General features: G+C 34.4%; 1 protein-coding gene across 1 annotated transcript; it reads left to right on the forward strand.

Annotated features, from left to right (window-relative positions):
- Positions 1–1958: 1958 nt before the first annotated feature.
- On the forward strand, positions 1959–23425 carry LOC106152701 (prosaposin). The gene is made up of 23 exons (XM_013526395.2): positions 1959–2145; positions 7300–7436; positions 8097–8177; positions 8389–8454; positions 10444–10503; positions 10686–10781; positions 13079–13162; positions 13706–13768; positions 14089–14148; positions 14682–14786; positions 15183–15278; positions 15539–15601; positions 15871–15930; positions 16314–16415; positions 17258–17338; positions 18113–18175; positions 18971–19030; positions 19711–19896; positions 20003–20177; positions 20610–20761; positions 21413–21493; positions 22020–22157; positions 22354–23425. The coding sequence occupies exons 1-23, from the start codon at positions 2103–2105 to the stop codon at positions 22390–22392; spliced, it is 2091 nt and encodes a 696-aa protein (XP_013381849.2). The 5' UTR covers positions 1959–2102; the 3' UTR covers positions 22393–23425.
- Positions 23426–23654: the final 229 nt, after the last annotated feature.

Below are 23654 nucleotides of genomic sequence, written 5' to 3' on the forward strand. Positions count from 1 at the left end.
CAAATAATGCAGCACAGAATCCACCATAGATAAGAAATATGTATAAAAGACGTTCAGAATTAATATCGGGGCTGAGACTGAGAGGGACTCAAAGGAGGCCGCTTGACAGAGCCATGGGAGATGGTTAAGAAGATGGAGACTTCACGTAGATGATGTAGTTAGAGTGCGTCAACAAATAAACCATTAAACTGGTCATTATGTGTCCTTGGGTTTTCTTTGAGCGACTTTACGTAAAACTGACACGAACCTTGGAATCGCGGATTGCGTTTTGAGCCTTTATAAATTACATAAGTATATAAAAGCTTTCATTACAACGGACTGCGCAATTGTTTATACAAGGCCAATCATTAATTTGTACGCTTTACGCAAGGGTCAACTGTTTTCTCTTAATATCTTAGAGGTTACGCAACATATTCTCATTATATTCTCATTATATTTAAAAAACCAGAAAATAATTTGTTCAGTGGGAACAACCCAATTGTGACATAGGCCTAATGAATTGCTTTCATTCCCAACCAGACAACCGACTAGATGTAGGGCAATAAAATAAACTAGGACAAATAAACAAGGACAATAAGCTAGAGCAGATGATTAAAAAAAAATACTAAGAAATTATCTTTTTATTGTTTTATATCTTTTAAAGTTTTATGACTTTAAAGACTTTAAAATATAAGGCGCTCAATTGCCCGCTTTCCAGAGCTATTTTTCCCTAAATTGATAAAGAAAGATATAAATTAAAGGGTTTTATCTCTGGTTTTCCTCCGGGCCTTTGTATACTGTATATGTTGTAAATATTAAGTAGAGTGAATGTCTCCAACGTGATTAATGAAAAAAAAAATGAATTTTTTTTTTTTTTTTTTTTTTTTTTTTTTTTTTTTTTTTTGTGGTAAAAAAGGAAGGCGTGTTCAGTTCACAAATATAATTTCCAGACTTGTTAACTAATTTGATCGGAGTCGCTTGCTTGTGCACTTTTTGTGGCCTTACCTGTAATTAAATGGCGTTTACAAGTGGTCGTATGCAGTTGCGTAATTAAAATCATTAACCACCGCCAAATAATGCAGCACAGAATCCACCATAGATAAGAAATATGTATAAAAGACGTTCAGAATTAATATCGGGGCTGAGACTGAGAGGGACTCAAAGGAGGCCGCTTGACAGAGCCATGGGAGATGGTTAAGAAGATGGAGACTTCACGTAGATGATGTAGTTAGAGTGCGTCAACAAATAAACCATTAAACTGGTCATTATGTGTCCTTGGGTTTTCTTTGAGCGACTTTACGTAAAACTGACACGAACCTTGGAATCGCGGATTGCGTTTTGAGCCTTTATAAATTACATAAGTATATAAAAGCTTTCATTACAACGGACTGCGCAATTGTTTATACAAGGCCAATCATTAATTTGTACGCTTTACGCAAGGGTCAACTGTTTTCTCTTAATATCTTAGAGGTTACGCAACATATTCTCATTATATTCTCATTATATTTAAAAAACCAGAAAATAATTTGTTCAGTGGGAACAACCCAATTGTGACATAGGCCTAATGAATTGCTTTCATTCCCAACCAGACAACCGACTAGATGTAGGGCAATAAAATAAACTAGGACAAATAAACAAGGACAATAAGCTAGAGCAGATGATTAAAAAAAATACTAAGAAATTATCTTTTTATTGTTTTATATCTTTTAAAGTTTTATGGATGACCATAAAATATTTTACAAAACAATATATATTGGACATTTCTCCTTGATACCATCAATGTTTAATCTAAATTAATCCTTTTACCTTTGTCCTTTATTTGCATTTCCTTTGTATTTCATTTGTAAAGCCTACAGAACATAATTTTATGGATTTTATATTATAAAAATATATTATTATCATTTCAAACGATACAATTGTCCATAGAAGTAGAGATTTACTTCTCTGGTTTGTCCTAGTCTTAGGACAGACAGTTGTGCACTGTGCTGACACCTTGCGCCGAATATTGGCCAATTAGCTGTGTGAGAAAATAAACTCACATGATTTCGTTATCACATGATCCAGACTGCCAGAAATATTGAAGAGACTAGGCAAATAGCACACACAAAATTAAGAACAGCAAGATGCAGCAGTTACTGGTGTTAACAGCGCTCTGTGTCGTATATGGTAAGCAAGAATTTAGACTTATCTTTTACAGAGCCACAGGAGAATGCCTGGCATATTATACGTATTGAGTTAGATTATTCGACTTGTGCACCTTGTTTTTATCTACATGTTCACGTACGGCTGGTTTATGCTATGACAGTCATGTTGAGCGTAATAGGCTGTACTACCAGTACAAGACTGTCCCTGTTTTTGTTATTGAAATGGGAAAATGGCCTTGGTGATAGAACTCGTTTGCCAATCGCCTGTTTAACTCGTGCTGGTCACAACGCGGTGTATAGTTCGGTTCAGTATAGTTAAGTTTAGACTAATTAACAGAATTAAGGGATGACTACACCACTTTAATAACTAAAGCAGTGTAAGCTGAAGTCAATAGGAAATTGTAAGGGAAATAAGCTTTTATTTATAACATTTCCATTTACAGTTTTGACATCCAAAAGAAAGATTTAAAAAAAATTATATCCAATCCTGAAGCTTACAAAAACTTCTTCAGTAGAGCTGTCAGAACATAAAACTTATCATTTCTCCAGTTTACAATTTCACCAAGCATTGGAACTCGCAAAAGTTCTTCACCAAGTGGATCTTACCCCTTGTTTGGTATATAGGCAAAGGCACATGCATGTGCTCTAGAACATTGATTTGAAAACATTGTTTTGTTTTAAGTTGTACACATTCACTGTAAATTAGACTGGGTTCCCATGCCTAGATCGATCCATCTTGATCGGTCTGTAGCACCTTTTTGGGAGAGTGTAGAAAAACCACCAGCCAGACCAGGGATCGAACCCGGGACCTCTCGCTAACAGGGCGAGTGCTCTACTGCCTGAGCTATCCGGCCGGTTCTACCCTGCGTCTGGCACTACAGGTCTAACTCCCTGGGGAGTCTCACTAAATTGCTATCATCTTAACCAGCTTAAATGTCTGTCACACTTATCTAAGCAGCTAGGGAAAAGATACTTACCCCCTAATAGCTTTACTAGGTATGACAGACATTAAAGCTGGTTAAGTTGATATCAATTTAGTGAGACTTCCCAGGGAGATAGATTGATCCAAATATCTGCAGGAACGGCTTCTTACTCAGTGTGACATAGCACAAAGTTTGATGCATTACCACTCTTATGTACAATATGATATGTACTATAGGTTGTGGAATTATAAACTGATAAAAAAGCTGCTGCTGCCATTCTACTCAAGGGCGAAAGATGATGATAATGATGATTTGTAGGAAGGGTGAAAAACAGTTGCTATAATCCTAAAGTGACATCCAGATAGCGCATCAGTAACTGTGATATGTATCCTCATATGTGTCCTCCTACAAACAGGACATGCCAGAGATTGAAAACGCATGTAACTTCCTGCTAAGAGTGACACCACTCCAAAGTCCGGTAAAGCTAACCAGCACATCAAACTTTATAATTGGAGATTGAATGTATACTTTATATATAAAGAATCAGAGTGAAGTTTGTTTAGTTGATGCTGTGCTGTACTACTGTACATACACAAAAAGTAGTAAATGGTTGATGCATTATCCATCAATATTTGGTTAAAGTATTTATACCTTAGCTCATATGGTTATTTTATAATTATTCAAAATAACAATGTTTCCAAACTTTTTTGGTCAGGTGTACATGTAGTTTGAGTAGCACATATACCAGTAATCACCCTCCTCAACAATCCTATATGCATTAACTTTCTCTACCCAAGGGACAATGGTATGAAGAAAACAGATAAAGGTGACATGGGTATCATCTTTTCCACTTAAACTCCAGGTGGAAATCAGCATACAAATTTACTATTTTTTTTAAAGGAAAGAATAATAAGATTGCAATATAGGAAAATTCTTGTAGTTTGTCATTCTTTTAGATTTATGTAATATTTCCTTGTATAAATTTTCCTAATGATGATATTATTGACATGTAATCCATATTTCAGATGGGCTTATTTTTAAAGATAACCATATTGTACAGTAAAAGTAGATACATATGCAGATGTGACAAATTTTCAAAATGGATAGAATCTCCAAAAATATAACTCCCACATGAACTTTGCTATCAAACTGGTTTTTGACAAGAATAGTAGAAAAAGCAGAAACTCTTCATTTTTTAGAATTCATAGGCTCTATTCCCATAGATTTTAGATCGATCTATCCCTGCGGGGAGTCTCACTAGATTACTTTCAGATAATCAAACTTATATGTCCGTCCCGCCTACTACAAGCTTTAAGGGGGTAATTAACTTTCGTGTCCGCCCGGCTGACAGCTATTTAGCATGAACCCCCAGGGAGTTAGGTCGATCTAAAATAGGTCGATCTAATCTATGGAAATGGGGTGTTATATTGGTATTACCATTTTCTTAAAAATATTACTTTTTTTAAACAAAAGCATATTTGTAACTTTATTTAAAAGATAATGAGAAAGATGCTATGAAAACATTTTAAGGTAGGGCATGGGTGTATTGTAAGAACATATCTGCATCTGGGTAACAACAAAGGGACATGGGCATCATAATTTTAACATGGTGCCGATCTTGTGAGCACGCTTTCCGCTTAGAATATGTAGCTTTTTTTGCTTTACATTCATAAAATTTGGAAAATGTAGCATTATACACATCTAAAAATTATCAGAAAAGAGTACACTTAACTTCATAGAGTTGGGAAAGCATACTGCGATCCTGAATCAGCGGTTAAACAGCGCTGACATGAAACTATCTCATGAGTTTCACGAGAGAATGGGAATGGGAATAGCTAATTTAATTAGTCTCGAATGGGAACCGGATATAGCTAATTTAATTAGTCTCGTTTAATATTCATGTGACCGGGTCATTATGTCATCAGTGGAAATCTCCACTATTTACACTAAGTCCCTGAATCTGAATGGGGGAAACAAAGCTATATACACATGCTGTTGTGTGTGTCTTAAGGAAACGAAACAGGATTGGGTCATAACATCTGTGATTACACACTCAGATGACAGGATTTCATTACACATTGTTGTTTTATGGAAAGCAGAGCGCATTTCAGGTACTTAAATGCTGAAAAAGAACGATTTGTATAGTTCACATTTATGAGAGTTAATACTTTGTACTGAAGTTGAAAATGGAAACAAACGCACAACAACCTGTTTTTCTTTACCCATTAAGACTTGTGACGAAGAGCAATTTTTGTTTTTCTCTAGGGTGTTTGGCATAAATGATCCCTGAGATGACCAAAAAACATTACAACACTATTCTGAGTGCTTCCTTTTCCATAATGTACAGCTGCAAAACAGACTGGTATGTCTGTGTCCCAGACTTAAGTGCTGTTTTAGTGTCATTTTCAGATAAGAGAAAAGTTAAAATACACAGCAGTGTTTGGAAACACAATTGTTTGTTAAAACAAATCCATCCCTTTCATGTGAAAGCACCCCCATTACAATCCAACAAGCAGGAATATTTTGACAGACTTTCAAAGATGATAACCAATTATAGTTACCCAGTATCCTGGATGTGCAGATACAAAAAGAAGCAGTATCACCCTATCTGAACCCATGATTATATCATGGGCTCAAATAGGGTGCTACCAAGATCCAATTCTAACCCATGATTATGTCAGGTTGACCTTGAATGGAAGGGTATTCTGTAATTTGGCCTTCTTTCACTTGACCCTTCAGAGGACCATTATGTAAAGAGGTCAAGGTAAAGGGGGCTGTATCTGGGACAATGCAAGGTGCAGGCAGACAAAAGGTGCTAGCCTATGCGTGTGTGGTGTGTTTGTTTGTGTGTGTGTGTGTGGGGGGGGGGGGGGGGTGCAGATTCCCCTCAGATTTAATCATGATGGTCTCAGGAGAAATGCCACTCCCAAAACCATTTAACAGGGGATCACTGAGCTCCTCACATTTGATTTGATGTCCTATTCTTGTTTCATCCTGTTTCAAATAAAAAAAGGAAAGCAAGATAAAAAAAGAAAGAAAGAAAAAGATATTAGCCAATAATCAGTTAAATATACGTCTGTTAACAATCTTTAAGTTAGTGACAAGCAGTGTTTGCCTCTTAGGAAAATAAGTTGCTGGACCGAAAGTCCAGCCATCTCGAAAAGTAGCTGGACTGAATGTCTGTCGAGTGGGAAAACTTCTGAGCCCGTTCTGAAAGTTGTCAGCCCCGGGCAGATGGTCCAGCCTTAATTTCTAACACTGGTGACAAGGTTTACGTAGGTTCATCAAAATACAAATCATATGTCAAAAAACAACCTTGTGCCAAAACGGGACAATGGTTAAGTGCTAACCAGTGACGGTAATTACAACAAACGGAATGTTTTGGAATCCGTCTGGTTAAGAAAAAAGAAACACACCACAAACAGGGATAACAGAGCACACAAACTTTCCCATGTGTATGATGATATTCTCAAACCCACCTTGAAGGGGGGGGGGTTTGAGAGGGACTAACAAGTCATCATCAAGACTTGAGGTATACATAATTACCTGTTCACCTTCACCTAAACAGGTAAATCAGCTGTGACCAAGTCTGTCAGAGTGAACAGACAAAATAGTCAATAGGTATACCTAATATGCGGATTGATCTTAAATGAAAACTTTTTAACCATCAAAAAATTGAGATCCACTGAAACTATTTTCATAGATGGCTAACAGGGTTTTAAAATACTCAATGGCATCATTAAATTTACTTCGAAATGGTGTCTGTGGGGTAAAGGAGAGATTTGAGAAACCTATTTTGCAATTTTTACCTCAAAATCACAATTATGATGTCATCTAAATTGTATTTGTGTAAATGCAAAGAAATTAAGTCAGTGAACACTGAAGATTTATCTATTACCCAAAACACATGTTTTTATTTTTCATTTTATTCTATCAGCTGATGTAGGTACATGTATTTTTATATATACATATAAAAACATTGTTTTAACACTTTACTTGCTGATAACGGGTGTTTATATACATCTGTTAACTAAAGAAAAATTAAATTTATTTCTGAACTGTTATCTACATGCCTAAATCTACTAGTGTCTAACATGTACTTCAAATGAGTCCTGTTAAACTAATCAATGTCTTGATTTTTCTGACTGAGAAAGGTAAATCTTCACACATTATGAACAATACAAGATTAATACATTTTGATAGAAAACTGTAAAATACCCCAATTGTTTAACATTTTATTGACTTGTTTTCAGCAAGTGCTGGCAGCCCACCAGAGTGTCGTTATGGGCCCACTTATTGGTGTCAGAATGTGAGAACAGCCAAGTCCTGTGGTGCGGTGACACACTGCATTGGTACAGTATGGAAAACACAGGCACCACCAAAGACAGAGGTAAAACAGGTTTGAATCTTCAACTTGAGTGATCAATTGATCACATACTCAATACAGTATATCTCCTAGCGGGCTGGTGAACTACACAAGATTTTGCATATATATATATATATATATATATATATAATTTTGACCCAGAGAGCATAGGCTGGGGATGTGCCCTCCTCTTCCTAAAGCAGACCGATGAGACCCAGCCCCAAAATGGAGGATGCATTGAACTGATGCCCACAAAAGAAATGCAAATTGGTCCAAAATTGTTTTCTGAAACTTACTATAGGGGAAGGGAATTTTTAGCTAGTACCATACCTATATTTCGATATTTGGATCCCTGAAGAATTGTGTGTTCTATTTTCTTCTTATGATATCAGAAATGTTCCTTTAAATTGTAATATTTCATGTCCAAAATTGTTTTCTGAAACTTACTATAGGGGAAGGGAATTTTTAGCTAATACTATACCTATTTTTCGATATTTGGATCCCTGAAGAATTGTGTGTTCTATTTTCGTCTTATGATATCAGAAATGTTCCTTTAAATTGTAATATTTTAATGTGCTAAAATATGTTAATTTGGTAGATCATCAGATGTTGGACTTATTAAAACCAGGTGCACACTTATACAATTTAAGAATTATTTTGACATTTATATCTGTTACTTTTTAGAACTCACAGGAGACCCTTTGTGAGCTCTGCAAAAAAATTATGACAGATGTTCGAGATCTGATGACAGGAAACGAAACACAGGTAAAAAAAAACAAACTTTTGGATATAAATATAAGAACAACTTGTAGTTCTAATCACTATATTTCATATGGCTTCATTTGAGTTTTTTTTCATCAATAAGTATGTTACCCACAGATATTTTGATTTTAACTTTGTGTGCCTTTTTTGCCATATTTTTAACCTACGGATGTTGCCTGAAGTTACTTTTATACTATACTTTGCCTCATTCCAGGAGCAAGTTAAGGAGTTTCTAGAAGGTGCTTGCCAAATGTTACCAAAACCTGAATATGTAACCCAGGTATGATGAAGCATTACTGTTCTATAATCTTCTTTGTTTTAAAAACTGAAAGAAAGTCATGTAGGGCCTTGTTATTGGATATTCTTGTTATCACTCTCTATTTCGAATTTGATTACATTTCACAAGTAAGTGCACAATGACAAATCCATATCTTGAGCAGTTATATCCATAAGTGAAAATTAAGAAATGTCAGAGCTTTGCAAGCTATTTGTGTTAATTAGGCAACCTTTTCTGTCCATGGTAACTATATGCTCCACTGACATGTGAAAACATTATGAAGTGAGCAACTTTGCTCAGGTAATTAAAACACTGGTCAACATGAAGAAATGAAGCCATCATAAAATGTACCTCTCAGCCAAGATGTTCACCAGTTCATATCAGATAAATTTTCATGTTTTCAAAATATATTATTGTTATTATTGTTAATATTTGAGCTAGTGTACCATGGACATTTTATCTCATCCCAGTTTTCATTTTCCAAGTTGACTAACACAGCAGCCCCAAGGATCATACTCCTGTCCTGTTGATGTTTTGGTCATAAGTTAACGGGTGTATAGGGATGTATAATCAACTTAAGGGTTTATACTATATAACTTGACCTGTTAAGTAGGCCAAAAGTTTGGAAGAGACTGCACTGTTAAGTCGATGATCTGAGTGGCCTTAAAAAAACTGGGCCAGGCCAGGTGAACCCTTATTTAATGTGTAAAAGTTTCGAATGAAATAAAAAAACTTAGTATGCCTCTGAGAGTAACACAAGCAGTTGTCAGTTCATGTGATGAATATATATTTTAATGTTATTCTTGCATAAACCTTAATAAAAGTTCATCAGAGCATGCATAGTGCACATTTGGCTTTTGGTTTAGAGATTAAACTACTTGGAGGTCAAGGTCAACATAAATGGGTGCAATGGTTATGTACCTCTAGCACAAGCAAATTGTATAAGAAGTTACCGAATATCAGTTCAACATTGGAGAATATAATTCCATTTTTCCCTTTATTCCCTATTTTAGTTTTTTTCTTACAAAATGTGTGCTAGGAGTGTATTCAGGCTTCCTTGACCAGAGTTTGATATACATGAAAGTATTAATTAAAGAGTAAAAGTTTTTGATTGTTACACATAGCAAACGTAAAGATGTTATTCACTTTGTCCTTTGGATGCTTGTAAGATGGGAATTTCATTGGGTGACCCGACTTCATGGTGCCTTTGCCAAAAAGTAGGCCAAGGGTATGAAAGATACCTTTGCTCCGTAACTGGAAAACATCGCAATATGCGATGGCGATGTCACCTTTCATTTCGAGGCTATTATATGGGGCGAGTAAATGCCAAGTTATGGAATAAAGACGCTTGCGTTCGGTCGTAATTCGTGATGCTTTCGAGTTACGGAGTCCTGGAAGTAACATTACGTGAAATACATGTACATCTTGGCAAAAGAGGCTTTACATAAGTTGTTAATATGTGGCTTCATTTGCATTGAAAATTGCCAATTGGGATACATGTACCAAAAATGATTAAGATATGCTAAAAAAAATAAATTTAGCAGTGAGAACGAATGTTGTAGGCAATGATTTTTTTAACTGTATGCAAAAATTCTCTTTTATGGTTTTTTAAATGTTATTTATGATAATGGACCAAACCCCTCATGGACACCACACACACTTTTAAATACCAAGTAACTGTTTGAGAACATTTACATAATTATTTTTATTATTAATTATTTAAGCAACCAAATCACCAAGGCTTTTAAGTCTTTTGGCCACCATGAACTAGCTTGTGAGCAATGGCTACTGGTATATATTGTCTTATTATCAGACATGAGCTTTTTCCACGGAAACACGGAATTCCACTTTTTTTACGTGACCCCAGAGCTATTAACCCCCCCCCCCAAAAAAAAAATTATGTAAGATGTTTGGTTCCACAATAAATGTTCAGAGTTTTTTTCTAAAACCCCAGGCTCATGTCTGTATTATACTTGCAATCTTTTTCTTCAGTGCACGGAAGCAGTTGATGACTTTGCTGAGGAGATATTCCAGATGCTCAAGGCACAACTGGTGAGTAGGATTGATATTAAATGCTCATTAAATTGTTTAAGCAATTTTTTGGTGTATTTTTTAAAATAATAACTTAAAAACAATATACTCGAAGTAGACCATTGGTTATATGCAAATTTGGATTAATGAAGACAAGTTACATGGCAGTGTCTTGAATTTTTAAATATTTTATTTTTGATAAGAACCCAGATGTACTGTGTGCTGCCTTTGGAATGTGTGCATCCTACAAGAGCCCTTTGATACATGAGACTTTGCTGACAGAGTCGAGTGAGATCACAGTAAGTAGAAATTACGGTAATTGTTATAAGGAAAAGAAGTCTGTACCAGGGCTCGACATTGAGACTGTCCTGACTGCCTTGAATAGTAAAGTTCAGTTGGGATAGGCGACGTTGCAGGGTAGACTGTCTGTTCACCAGGTGCCAATTTTTGTTAATTTGGGAGCCAAAGAAGACATTTCCTATGACTTGATGTAAAAAAAATAATAAATAAAAAACGGAAACTAAGAATAACCAATATAACAATGGCATCAGTGTCATCGAATAAACGTAAGTGATAGTCACAGTATAGATTGCACAAAACGGGCTGCTCAAAACTAGTTAGACTGGCATATGTACATGCACAGGTGTCTTAGAACACCTAACTTCATGTACCAAGTTTGTTTGGAGCACATGGTAAGTCATCAATAAGAGAAAAAGAGATTTTTTTTTACTTTAGATAGGCACTCTAAACTAAAAGGACATTTGTTTTAATTTTGTGCCCTAAGCAGTGTGGCATTCCTCAAATGAGGGGCAGCGCCATTTCCATTTGTGAATAATAATTACATTTGGAGGACAAGAGGCCAAAAAGCCCATAGACCTAACTTGCCCTCCTTATGAGGGTATTATGATGAAGAAAGGGGGAGGGGGGGGGACCAACTGCTGAATTATGTCAGCAACTGGCACTTCCATGCAATAACTCCTGCATGGCATGATGTTAAACTTTGTTCAAATGTCAATATTTTTTGATAATTTTTGTGACCCTTTCTTCATGTCAGAGATTTTAGTGTTATATGTCTTGGAAAAAAGTCTTGAAGAAATTAAAAACGATCTGGAAATCATGTGAGGTTTGATTTAGCTTCCTGGGTTATTCAAATGTCATTGGTGCATAAAAAAGGAATACGAATAAATGTGGTATATTGTTCACTCATTGCTGTGCTATAATAAAATAATATCATCACATTCAGCATAGAAATTTATTGTAAGTTCTGACAGGCCATGTTTCTGTTTAAAGAGGCAGATCTCATCCCCACCTCCTAAGGACAGTTAATTTTGACCCCTTTATACCTTTATACTTGTACCAGGCATCGGTAGCAAAAGGAGCTTTGTACGTAGAAAGTCACATTGCAGTTAGTCACCAACTTAATGGGTATAATATTTCTGATATTATCAAACCCATATTTAAGTAAGACACTTTATTAACTAAGGACATCTTGTATGTGATGTGTTTGAGTCATAGCTCTTATTTAGGCGGATACAGCTTTAAAAATGTATGAAATAACCACAAGGAGTCATGTGATGTCATTTTCATTCAGTTTTGGTTGAAAACAAACTGTCAAACGGTTGATGAATGGAACCTTCACAGGCTAATTTTTGTGCCAATCACAACATGATTAAGATATTCCATATTTAAAACATTGTAATTTCATTTTTATTTTTTGTAAAATAAATTTCAAAATATTACAGATCTTGGAGGTCCTAATCAGACCTTATTAATTATAATGGACTAGCTGTTTACCCAATGTTGTGACCACTGGTTTAAAGTTTGTACCATGAAATGGGGGTTTTAGGCATTAATTTCTTGGCAGTTGATATATGTATACTGTATGAACTGTAGTAAGATTACAAGTGAATAAGGTGACATAATTCAGTATCATTTGTCCATCATGCCTCTTAACAATTTGAGTTGATTGTAGATGACTTCTATAACCTCTACATATCTTCTGACATATGTAAGCTTCTTGTCACATGATATTTAATCAGATAGAATACAGTCGAGAGCGAACCACAAAGAATAGTGCACAGTGAGTGGAAATGAAATGCAAGGTGAAGCCAAGGATCTCATTTCCTCTCACTGTTCTTCATAATTTGTGAGGGGCTGTGCCCTCTGTTTTATTTTATCATATATTTTGTTATTGTCCATGGAGATATGAATAAAGACATCTATCAGTTTTGAAATAACCACATATCTACTTCCTAATTAAATTTTAAAACATAATATGTACCCCATTAATTGTTACATAAAGTTGCAACCAGCTGTGTACCGGTATTTGTACTTAAACATCGATGCAAAGTAGCATCTTCCCAAAGAGCAGGCTTTCAATTTTTGACATTGCTAATTGGCTAGCCCAGATTTCTACAAAAAGCATAGGAAGTATTCACAGAGTTTAATTTAGTGGATTATTTATCTGAAAATGCTTTAGGTTAAAGCCTCAGTTTGAAAATAATTAGATATGTGAGTGGGCCTGGTCAAGGTGATATTCAGCACTTAAGTTTCTGTGTGTTTGATAACAGTTCAAGCTTTTTTGTTATCTTTTCAGAACTCTGTTGATACCGATACATGTGCTTTGTGCAAGAAGTATATTGGTGATGTCCGAAACTTTGTCACTGGCCCCACTGCTGAGGTAAGGCACATGTGCTACTCTCATGGCTGTGCATGCAACTGTTGTGGTCCTTCATGCCAGGCTTTACCATACCTCTACTATGGCTTGCCAAACTGGAAAAAAATTCAAGATGGGAAATTTCATGCCAAGTCATCAAAAATTCATTCAAGATCTCACAATTTCATTCCAAGATATAAGTTTAGAGAGCCAAGATAATGAACAACATCCAATATTATACTTCGATCTGGAGTCTAAATTTATCAAAATGAATCAAAACAGTTTGGCGTGCCATACTCTACTACATATGTTTTCATATAAATTTAAGTATGAATTTATGAAATGCTTAATTTTCTTGTTTTTTTTTTAACAATTGCATGCATAGTTGCTATCATTGGAATCATGATAATAAGAAAAGATATAAACATGTTTTGCTGAAATAATTGTATTTAAAATCAATTATAAAATTATAGAGGGTATAAATTTCTCTTATTAAAGTGATAACGTTTTCCTTCAGAAATATAAAAACTCTCTAATTTTTATTTTTATTCTTTTTAATCCTTGCAGCAAGATTTCCGGAATTATACCATTAAGTACTTCTGCAACTTTATGGGTCCATTTAAGGAGCAAGTGAGTACCTTACCTGATTTTTTTCTACTAAAAATTTGGAGTCAGTTACGTTTTGTAACAAAAATGCAGATTTTTTTCTTCAATTATACAACAATAAAGATTCTCATACTTGTTTCCCTCTTTTAAGAACAATTTTAGAACCTTTCCTTGTGCCAGCAATACTTTCATAGAATTATCATTTCACCATAAAAGACTGTTTTGTGATAAAAACTGCCTAACCCAAGCTGCTGATGTTTTTGTGAACGTGTGTGTGTGTGTGTGTGTGTGTGTGTGTGTGTGTGAATACATACATGACTTAGGATACAATTTGATCATTTTAGTGTATCCAAATGGTGACAGAATTCACCCCAGAAATTATGGACCTAGTTAAGACTGAGATGGTAAGATGCTGACAGTCATTTCAGTTTTTGTTTAATTTGAAACAATTTGGTCCAAGTCAAACATGATTTATTGAAATTGATTAGTTTTTTGGATGTAGAATGAATTTCTTTCAACCATTGTCAAAATTCCCATTAATATTAAGAAATTAAATGAAAGATACATCATTGTGTTATATAAATAAAAGATTGTCTGGTACTGGCAGTAATATCTGAGTGACCAGTCTTAGTAGAAAAACTATGCACCAGGTTGGTGTAAGTCAAAAAAAAATTGAGCCTAGAAAATTATTTAAGCTAAAAATACCACCAGTTACAAAAGTCAATGAGAACCAGATTGAAAAACCTTCTTTGTCTCTTCTCATTTGAGGATTTGAATCTTTGGATACTTGTGTGGTCACAATTCATATTACAAAGACTACAAAATCTAATATTTCATCAGATAAATCACATATGAAAAAAGAGATGATAGTTTATTATTATGATATCAAAATGTTTGGTTGTATAATTTTTCTTTTTTTTTCTTCTTCTTTTTTTAGGACCCCACCAAAATTTGTACAATGCTGGGACTTTGTTCAGGAGCATCAGACCGCACCCTGGAAAAGATGAGAGCATCCAGACTGGCCAGAACTAAAAAGATACAGGTGAAGATCAAGACTTTATGATCTCAGCAAATTTTTTTTTAATACGTTGTTTTAGAAAAACTGAACCCTCCATATAAGTCATCAGAAAAACACTAAAATACCAGTCAGCCTTTTCACAATTAAAGCATAGGGAAACACCATTAGTAAGGTATAGCAGTAGTAAGTGCACAAGTACAATGCTATTTTACTGTGGAATGGCTCATGTCTGAATCACCCTGAACTTAATCTTTGACCATCGTTGTCTTGATCTCCAAAATGCACTGTCATAAGATCCATTTTAACTGCGGTGCATCCTAGCAGGTCTACAAGCCATAAATTTAATCTTTTTTTTGTGCTGAATTTTTGCAAAAGAGCAGTTTCTGTTGTATGTGCTATTGTTTTTTCCCCTTTATTCAGATGAGCAAAATGTTAAAGGAGGACGCAAGTGTGTGTGACGTTTGCAAGAAGATTATGACAGAAGCAAAAGCCATAATGACCAGTGCTAAGACTATGGTGAGCACAAGGGGAGGTTATTACTACCTGCTTACATACAATTGTCCTTAACTGGCAATTCATGGCTATGATAAAACAACAATTACTGTGAAATAATGTTTTAGCAAATAGATAACTGTAAATATGTTGAAATCATGAAAATTTCTGACATTTGTAAAGTTGAAAATAATGTTGATAATGACTGTAACAGTAGCTAACTAGAAATCATGATTTTAATGTAAAACATTTTTATCTGGCAATAGAAACTTAATTCATTGCAGCAAGAATGGGAAGATTACTTGAAGAAAGATCTCTGCAGATTCTTGGGACCATTTAAAAATGAAGTGAGTAGATTTGTATGGTTCAGTAAGACATGAGATTTAGGAAAAATGATAAAGGTTACATTAATCAGTTTTGATAAGCTAAAATCATTTAGAATTATTAATATTAATGTTCTGTCTGTGTCATATGCAATCTGTGTTTCTTCATTTCAAATATATAATGTCAATACAAAGTTCTCCTTATGTTTAGAGATAGTGGAAAATTAACACTGTTTTGAAGAAGTTTTTGTTTTCTTTTAAGTATGCAGTTTTTCTTGTTTAACTATTTTCAGTGTTTATCAATCGTGATGGACTTCACTCCTGAAATTATAAAGTTGATGAAATCTAAAATGGTAGGTAATGCCAAGGGAAGCCACTTCCCCCTTTTTTGTATAAAAAGTGATTTATTTCAAACAATTTTTTGCCAAATGAAAAGTATAACAGGGATGAGATTTTTCTGACTTTCAGCTGATTTCCGACTTGGGAGCCAATATATCATTAACCCAGTAAGTGACCCCATTGACCCCACACCATATTTTCTGACTTTTTCACGAAATGGCAGTTTCATCCTATAAACATGTTTTGAAATGCACAAGTATTCTTTAATACTAAATGCAACCAAACTAATTTCATAAGAATGTATGAAGGAAAAAAAACGAAGAAAAATGAATGAAGAAAAGGTAAGTATATATGAGGAAAAAAGAATTCTATTCAGGATTTCAAAAATATATTTCAGGATCCATCCAGCATATGCCAAGCCATGGGGCTATGCCGGGGAAACAGAAATATTCTGATTGTGATGAAAATGCAGTCATCCATGCTGGCCCAGAAGTTACAGGTGGGCGACTCCTTTTATTTCTGTCTTTCTTTTTAAATTTAAAGTTTATAAAATAATTTTGTTGTTGTTTAAGCAATTTAACTATTTTCTACCAAATCTTGAACTACTTCAGGATTTTTTTTTATATTTGATTGTACCTTGTCAATGACAGTAGCAGGACCATTAATGTACATAACAGTGTTGAGTGTTTATCGTTATAATTGTATAATGAGTTGTCTCCCATTGAAATATATCTGCTTAATACAGACTTTGTCTTTGAGAACCCACGACAACTTGACATGTGACCTGTGTAAAACAGTCATGCAGGACTTAAGTGCTTATATACGCAGGAACACCACACAGGTATGCACGCACCTTGTTGCTGCAGGTGCTTGCACCGATTTCCCTGCTGATACCCCCCCCCCCCCAAAAAAAAAAAAAGAAAAAAATAATAATAATAATAACAACAATAAATGAATAAGATAAACAAATGCCCATAAACAGAAGTCAAATTTAAGAACCCAGCTTTCTTATGCCTCCTTTATTGCAATGTCCTTCATTACAACCTTTTCTTTATTCGTACATTATAAATTGGGGAAATTTCATCAGAGAATAAAGAATCCATGATTATATGTTATGATCTGGAGGCAGTGCACCCCTTGTCCCTCAGGTATATGGATATTGCCTCTGTCAGCGATGGCTCGAGTCAAAGTCTGAATCTTTGAATGAACATACATACGCAGGTCATGGTATTAGTTTCAGGTGGAGGTGACTGCTGCTGTTGAAACCATGTATGTTTTTTCCTATTTCATTTCATTTAAGTTTTTTTTTTGTTGTTATTTCTGTTATAATTTTTGCCACAGGGACATGTTGCTCAGGATGAGTACTGCAGTACTTGCAAAGAAGTCATTCAGGATGTAGCTACATTTGTTCAGTCTAATAACGTAGACTTTTTGAAAATGAAAAATATGTCTTTTGCATGATGGTTTGGGGTTGTTTGCCTTTTATTTTATCATACTAACCATCTTCTGTTCTTATAATAGTATTAGATAATTCTTTTTTTGACATTAATTTTTGACAGTATTAGATAATTTATTTTTTTCTTTGACATGTAAATAAAAAAAGTTGAAATGTCCATCAAGTCTTTTTATTGCATGCTTCTGTTTTTTTTTTTTTAACTTTCATTAGTTCTCTTTTGGTGCATTGTTATTACATACAATTACATGTTACCAAGATTGCATTTAATGCTTGAGGTGTTTTTGTGGGCACTGATATTTTTTAATCTTTAAATTCAAATTATAATGCCAAATAGTTGTTGTTGATATAGTAAAACCAGGTCCTCTGATTGTTATGTACTTAACCACCTTGCCCAACTCCAACAATACTGTGCTTGTTTACTAATTCAGACAATATATCTGTCCACTTGCTTTACATGTTGAGCTTATTATATGTGCATGATGTTATTGTAATCAAGCTCTTTGTTATTTTATTCTAGTGTTATGTGATTCTGTGTATCTGTACAAATTGTAATTATTATTATTGTAAGCAACATAACCCAATTGTATTTTTTTTTAATTTTACATTAAAGAGGTAGTACATTCTTAGTTAGCTGTTTAATTACATGAAACATTTTAAGATTTTGGAAATTGTATTTTTTAAATGACTAATATTAATTGTATGACTATTATTTTAAGTGATCTTGCTTTTACTTATTTCAGCAAATTGTGAAGAACTACATAAAAACTCAGTTGTGCAGTAAAATGGGAAGCTTTGCTGAAATGGTAAGGCCAATAAGTGAGATAGATTCAAGTGGAAAAGAATCCAGGACCCGTAAAATCTTTATCATATATACTTGATGAACATTGGATATTTATTGATGAATAAGTAAATTGGCCATTTTCTTAAGGCTGAAGTTTTTCATTGGTCTATTAGTCAGGCCTACCCAACTACCAGACTTGGCACATAAGGATCCTGAATTAAACGGTATATCGGACCACACTACCCGTTTTCACAAGGTGTGTGTCAGATCGCATTTCGGAGTATCAGTCAGAACACCGACAGGATGTGCCCACGCTCTGCTGTCACCTTGATTGGATAGTAAACGATTGTCGTAAAATCGCTATATCATTTTAAAACCGGGTGCATAAATTTGAAGACCACCTAGAACAACGTAAGACTGCCACATTAATCTAATACAATGCAAAAAAGCCCTATCAAAAGTTGTTAAAGCATTCAAACTGAATGTCGTAAAGTCCCCATATACCCCCATAGAGACAATAAAATAGAGTACTCTAAAGTAAGAGGACAGTCTAAGGTTGTTCTAGGTGGTTTTCAAATTTATGCACCAGTTTTAAAATCATATATACCAGTTAATTCAGGATCTTTATGTGCCGAGTCTGGTAGTTGGGTAGGCCTGATTGGTACAATATCATAAAACAAGAAAAAATATAAGTAAGGTCTTAAGGGTCTTTTAAGTAGAAAAAAAAAGATGGGAACCTTGAGTGTCTTACTTAATATATCTGTAGAAAGTTGTTGTAATCTTTATTTTATTGATGATGTTTTTTCTTTGGTTTTAGTGTAACCAGACTATAGACCAGTATGGCGACATCCTCTTTGAGCTGCTTTTGAATGAATTGGTAAGTGGGGCTTTTGGTTCAAACTACAGGCCTAGGTTTATGGAAATAGAGTCCAAACATTGGTGTTTAGTGCATATTATTAATGCAGGAAAAAGATGGTAATTTGTTCAAAAATTACTGATGTCAACCAAGTGACTGATCTGGTATTCTATCCTGGCCCACAAAAAAATATAAGTCCGATTCCCTGGCTGAGAACTTCATTACCAAGGTTACAGATTCTGAAATAAACAATAGAAAGACTAGTATACCACTCTGACGTTAGAATAGTTTGCTGGTTTCATTCTGTTCTTATTTGGTTTCTGCTCATTTTTGGTTGCATCCTACTTAGCTTAAGTTAGTTGAATATAAGAATTTTGTGGTATTATAGCAGGGGCGGATCCAGAGATATTTTCTGACAGTCTTCTAAATTATCTTTGTTAATCCACCCTCCATTTTTGACCGTCTTCTGACAGAAAACATTAGATACCCGTCTATGTAAACTTAAAAATCTGACCGTCTTCCGGAAGACCCAGAAGACGGCCTAAATCCGCCCCTGTTATAGGGAAGATGTAAGTATTGGAACCTTTTAAGCATAAGATATTATAAGTATATATGTTGAATACCTTTATAAAACCTTGTAGAAATTTTTGTGGAGGTAGAGCTAAATGCGTTTTATTTTTCTAAAAAAAAATCTCTTTTAGAATCCTGAACAAGTTTGCAGTGCCATAGGGGTGTGCTCTGCAGGTAAATCTTTTACGGGTGGTCCTCTACATCTGCTGTCTGCTGTACAACCCAACAAGAAACCCAGGGTTTCTTCCGAGGTTTGCGTCATATGTGAATTTGTTCTTCAGCAACTGGACAATGTGCTCAAGGATAATGCCACTGAGGTAGGTTTTTGTTTCCTTTGTATGTATTTTTTTTACATTTGGATTTTGGATGTATTGTGGTTTCTCCTTCTTGTCATACTCTTTTCTTTTAACATCTTTTATACAGGAAGAAATTGTCACAGCTGTGAAAAATGTCTGTTCCCTGCTGCCAACCACTGTAAGCAAATCATGTAACAGCTTTGTGGATTTGTATGGTCCTCAGGTCATCCAACTTCTCTTAAAACAGCTCAAACCAGCCCAAATTTGCAGTGAAATAGGTCTTTGCAATAACACCATGATAGGTAAGGTGCAGTTTGATATACATTGCAAATCTACGTAAAGGTTGGATGATACAAATGTGGATATATGTTACCATAGTACTTTGTTCTGATGTTAATGTTGCAGTATAGGTCTCTGATCCCTCTTAAACATATGCATAGTTGTCTCAAAAAGAAAATATTTTGTGCATGGTCCCCTTTTCTGAATGTTCACAACAAAATAAAATAAGACCAAGTGTGTGTTTGGTGAATATGCCCATTCTCCAGCACTCGGCTGTATGTATGTGTAGGTTTTGACAAAATATATGCATACATGAGCAAATTTACATATCCAGATGATGAAGTTACATAACCACTTGTTCTATGTCAGTTTTATCTGTTGTTTTAGATAAATTTTATATTAACAGTATATTGTTTTAAGTTATTTTAATAGAATGTAGTTTCTCTTCATTTCAGTCCACAATGTTCAAAGCAGTGACATGTGCACGGAGTGTAAGATATTCTTGTCTTACCTGGTCTCCCTGTTCAATGAAAATGCCACTGTACAAGAAATTGAGAAAGGTCTGCGTCAATTGTGTAACTCTCTGCCCCAAGCTGACCAAAATCAGGTAAGTATACAGAAACACTGGAACCCAGTTCTGCATGTCATATCTGTCATCAAGAATCTATTGCCACGGTAACAGGTTCTTAATATGGTGGGTTACATTTTTCTTTAAATTTGTATTGGAAATCTGACCAAGGGCCTCGTATGTAAAATTTGAAGCTCAAATATTGTGGCTTCTGCACATGTAAAAATTACAATACTTTTTAATTACAATTATAATGATTTTTATTATAATAAGTGATGTTTATTTTTCGTGAAGAACCTACTGTAAATCTCAAAACGTCAAACATGTATGATTAATAAAGATTCTGTCCACTATCTATGAAATTTGATTTTATAAACTAAATGAAATGAAAAAAAAAAAAAAAAACTCTATTCATCAAAAATGATTGAAGTCAACAACCTTTAAACAATTTGAACCTATGAACAGTTGGATAAATGCATATAGACATTACTGCACAGTCAAATAAAACTGCACTCCCATGTTTTACCCCTGAAGACTCCAAATCATGTGACCAATCACAGGAAAGGAAACATTTTATCAATCAGAAGACAATGTTGAGAGTAAGGTATTATATTATTGATTAAAACAATAACTTGAGATTTCTATTTTGTTTTGCCAATGAATGCATTTTATCAACTGTTTTCTTTTCAGTGTGATAAGTTTGTGGCTGAGTATACTCCACAGGTGATACAGATTCTGAAGAATATGATTAGTCCTGAAGAGGTTTGCAAGGTATGTATTTGACATAACATACATGGTGTTTCTTATAGATTTTTAAAATCAGAGTATGTACTTTGACATAACTAACATGGTTTTCTTAAAGATTTTTTTTTACTAACAAAGTATGTTCGGAGACTTACTGTTTACTGTCATATGTAACTGTTTAAGTCTATTAGAATGTGGTAATTAAAATACATGAAATAATATTAGGCTTTTTAACAATCGGCAGTTTCCAGTAACTTCATTTTAGTAGCTTTGCCGGGTGGTAAAAAAAGGAGAAAATGGTTTAGCAAATGCTTTTGCTTATTGAAGCTAATTTTGGACATCCAAGACTCGGATCATAGACATTAAGAAAATGTGGCATGTGGCAAATTTAAGTGCTCCATGCCGACAGTTGTTTGTGTATTTGACTGTTTTTTTTTAAATTACATGTATAATCATTTATAATTCAACTTGGTTACATTCCCATGGGGTTCAAACCAAAAAATGTGTATTATGTAAAGAAAATATAATGACTTGTTGCTTTACTCTGTTGCAGGCTGTAGAATTGTGCACCACCTCTGCCCTAAGACAACAGCTTCTTGTGCCTGCCAAAAAGATAGTGATGGGTGACAAAGGATGCAAGCAGGGTCCATCATTCTGGTGTGCTAGCATGGCTAATGCCAAGAAATGCAATGTAAGCCCTTTTCTCTCTCTAACACACACACACACAAATAATAACACCCGATTATTTTTGTGAATTGGTGCACAGCATTTAAATTAATAAGAACTTGGTTGGATCCTGGGACTGAGGTCCCAGTGATTATTTAGGACCTTAGTTGATACAGATCTAATGCAAACTTGGTAAGTGCTGTTTGTATTTTCTCTTACAGGCTGTCAGCCATTGCAGCAAACTCCTGTGGAAGAAGTAATTTGAAACAAATCAAGCGCAGTTATGTTTTTCTCTTTTTCCAAATTTTTAAAAAAATCCAGTTTTCGTATCTTTTCTCATAATATTCCATCTCTTCACAAACTTCATGTGAATTACTGCGTGAGGGTTAGTAAAAATATCAGCTGCCAAATTAAGGAATTTTTATTTTCAATCATGGTCTATATGATCTGCAAAATATCTCTTGTATGCATTAATAAGATAACAGAGTACAGAATTCATATATAGGACTGTATATTTGTCAAGGTCATCAATTACAGTGTGGAGACTTGGACTGAATCTGAAGTATTATTACCAAGTAGTGGCACTCGTCAGCTGATCATCACAGATAAGATCTGATCATGTAAGAAAGACAGAGTATTTTGATGGAAAGAGCTCAGCTACTAAAACATATTACATAATTATATAACTTTTAATGCATGTTAACTTCTTTGGGTTTATCAACTGCCCAAATGTAGTAATACAGCTTTGAGCTTTGCCTACTTATTGCAGAAGAGCTATTGTTATACACTTGTAGCTAAACACTTAAAAGATGTGTACAGGAAGTTTTTTTTTTTTTGTTTTGTTTTGTTTGTTTGTTTGTTTGTTTGTTTGCATTTTCCCCTCATTTTACTTTTTCTTTTGACAAATTGCTACAGTAAAATGATCAAAATTATCATTACTTTGTTCTTCAGTTTTTCATCCAGAAAAACCTCATTTAGGCAGATCACTGAAAAAACAGCTTTTTTTTTCTTAAATTGCCTAATTTGGAACTTCTTTGAATCGCAGGACTTTGGTCAGCAGCAACATCCAACTATGTGTCTTGCTTTTTAAAGGACTTTTTAATTTTAAAGGCAATTAAAAGAATTTTGTACTTATTTGGAAATTTGTTCATTATTATAATTATTATCCAGTATAGATGTTTCCATTTTTCTTATTACTAGGATCACGTTTTTTATGTCGGTGTTAAATTAAAGAGTGCTGTGAAACTGTAATGTCCAGGATGGTTTTGATGGTTAAATAAATTTTGTACAAAATATTGTTTTTATTATTTAAGACCAGTTCACAAATCAGAAATGCTTCTTATATTTTAAGTGCAAACCCAGATTGGAAAACAAACATTTCAGCACCAAGAAGCCTGTAGTAGAAACCACCAATAGGTAATTAAGAAATCGATTTTAAAGGGTTTTTTTGCTGAAATTATGTTTATTGAAGTATTAAGTCATATTCTGAGTTGCCACATGCCTTGAATACTGTCACTCAATA

The sequence above is a fragment of the Lingula anatina genome, chromosome 2 (assembly GCF_051362555.1).
Source record: "Lingula anatina isolate TDL-2025a chromosome 2, LinAna3.0, whole genome shotgun sequence".
In the NCBI taxonomy this organism is placed as follows: Eukaryota; Metazoa; Brachiopoda; class Lingulata; order Lingulida; family Lingulidae; genus Lingula; species Lingula anatina.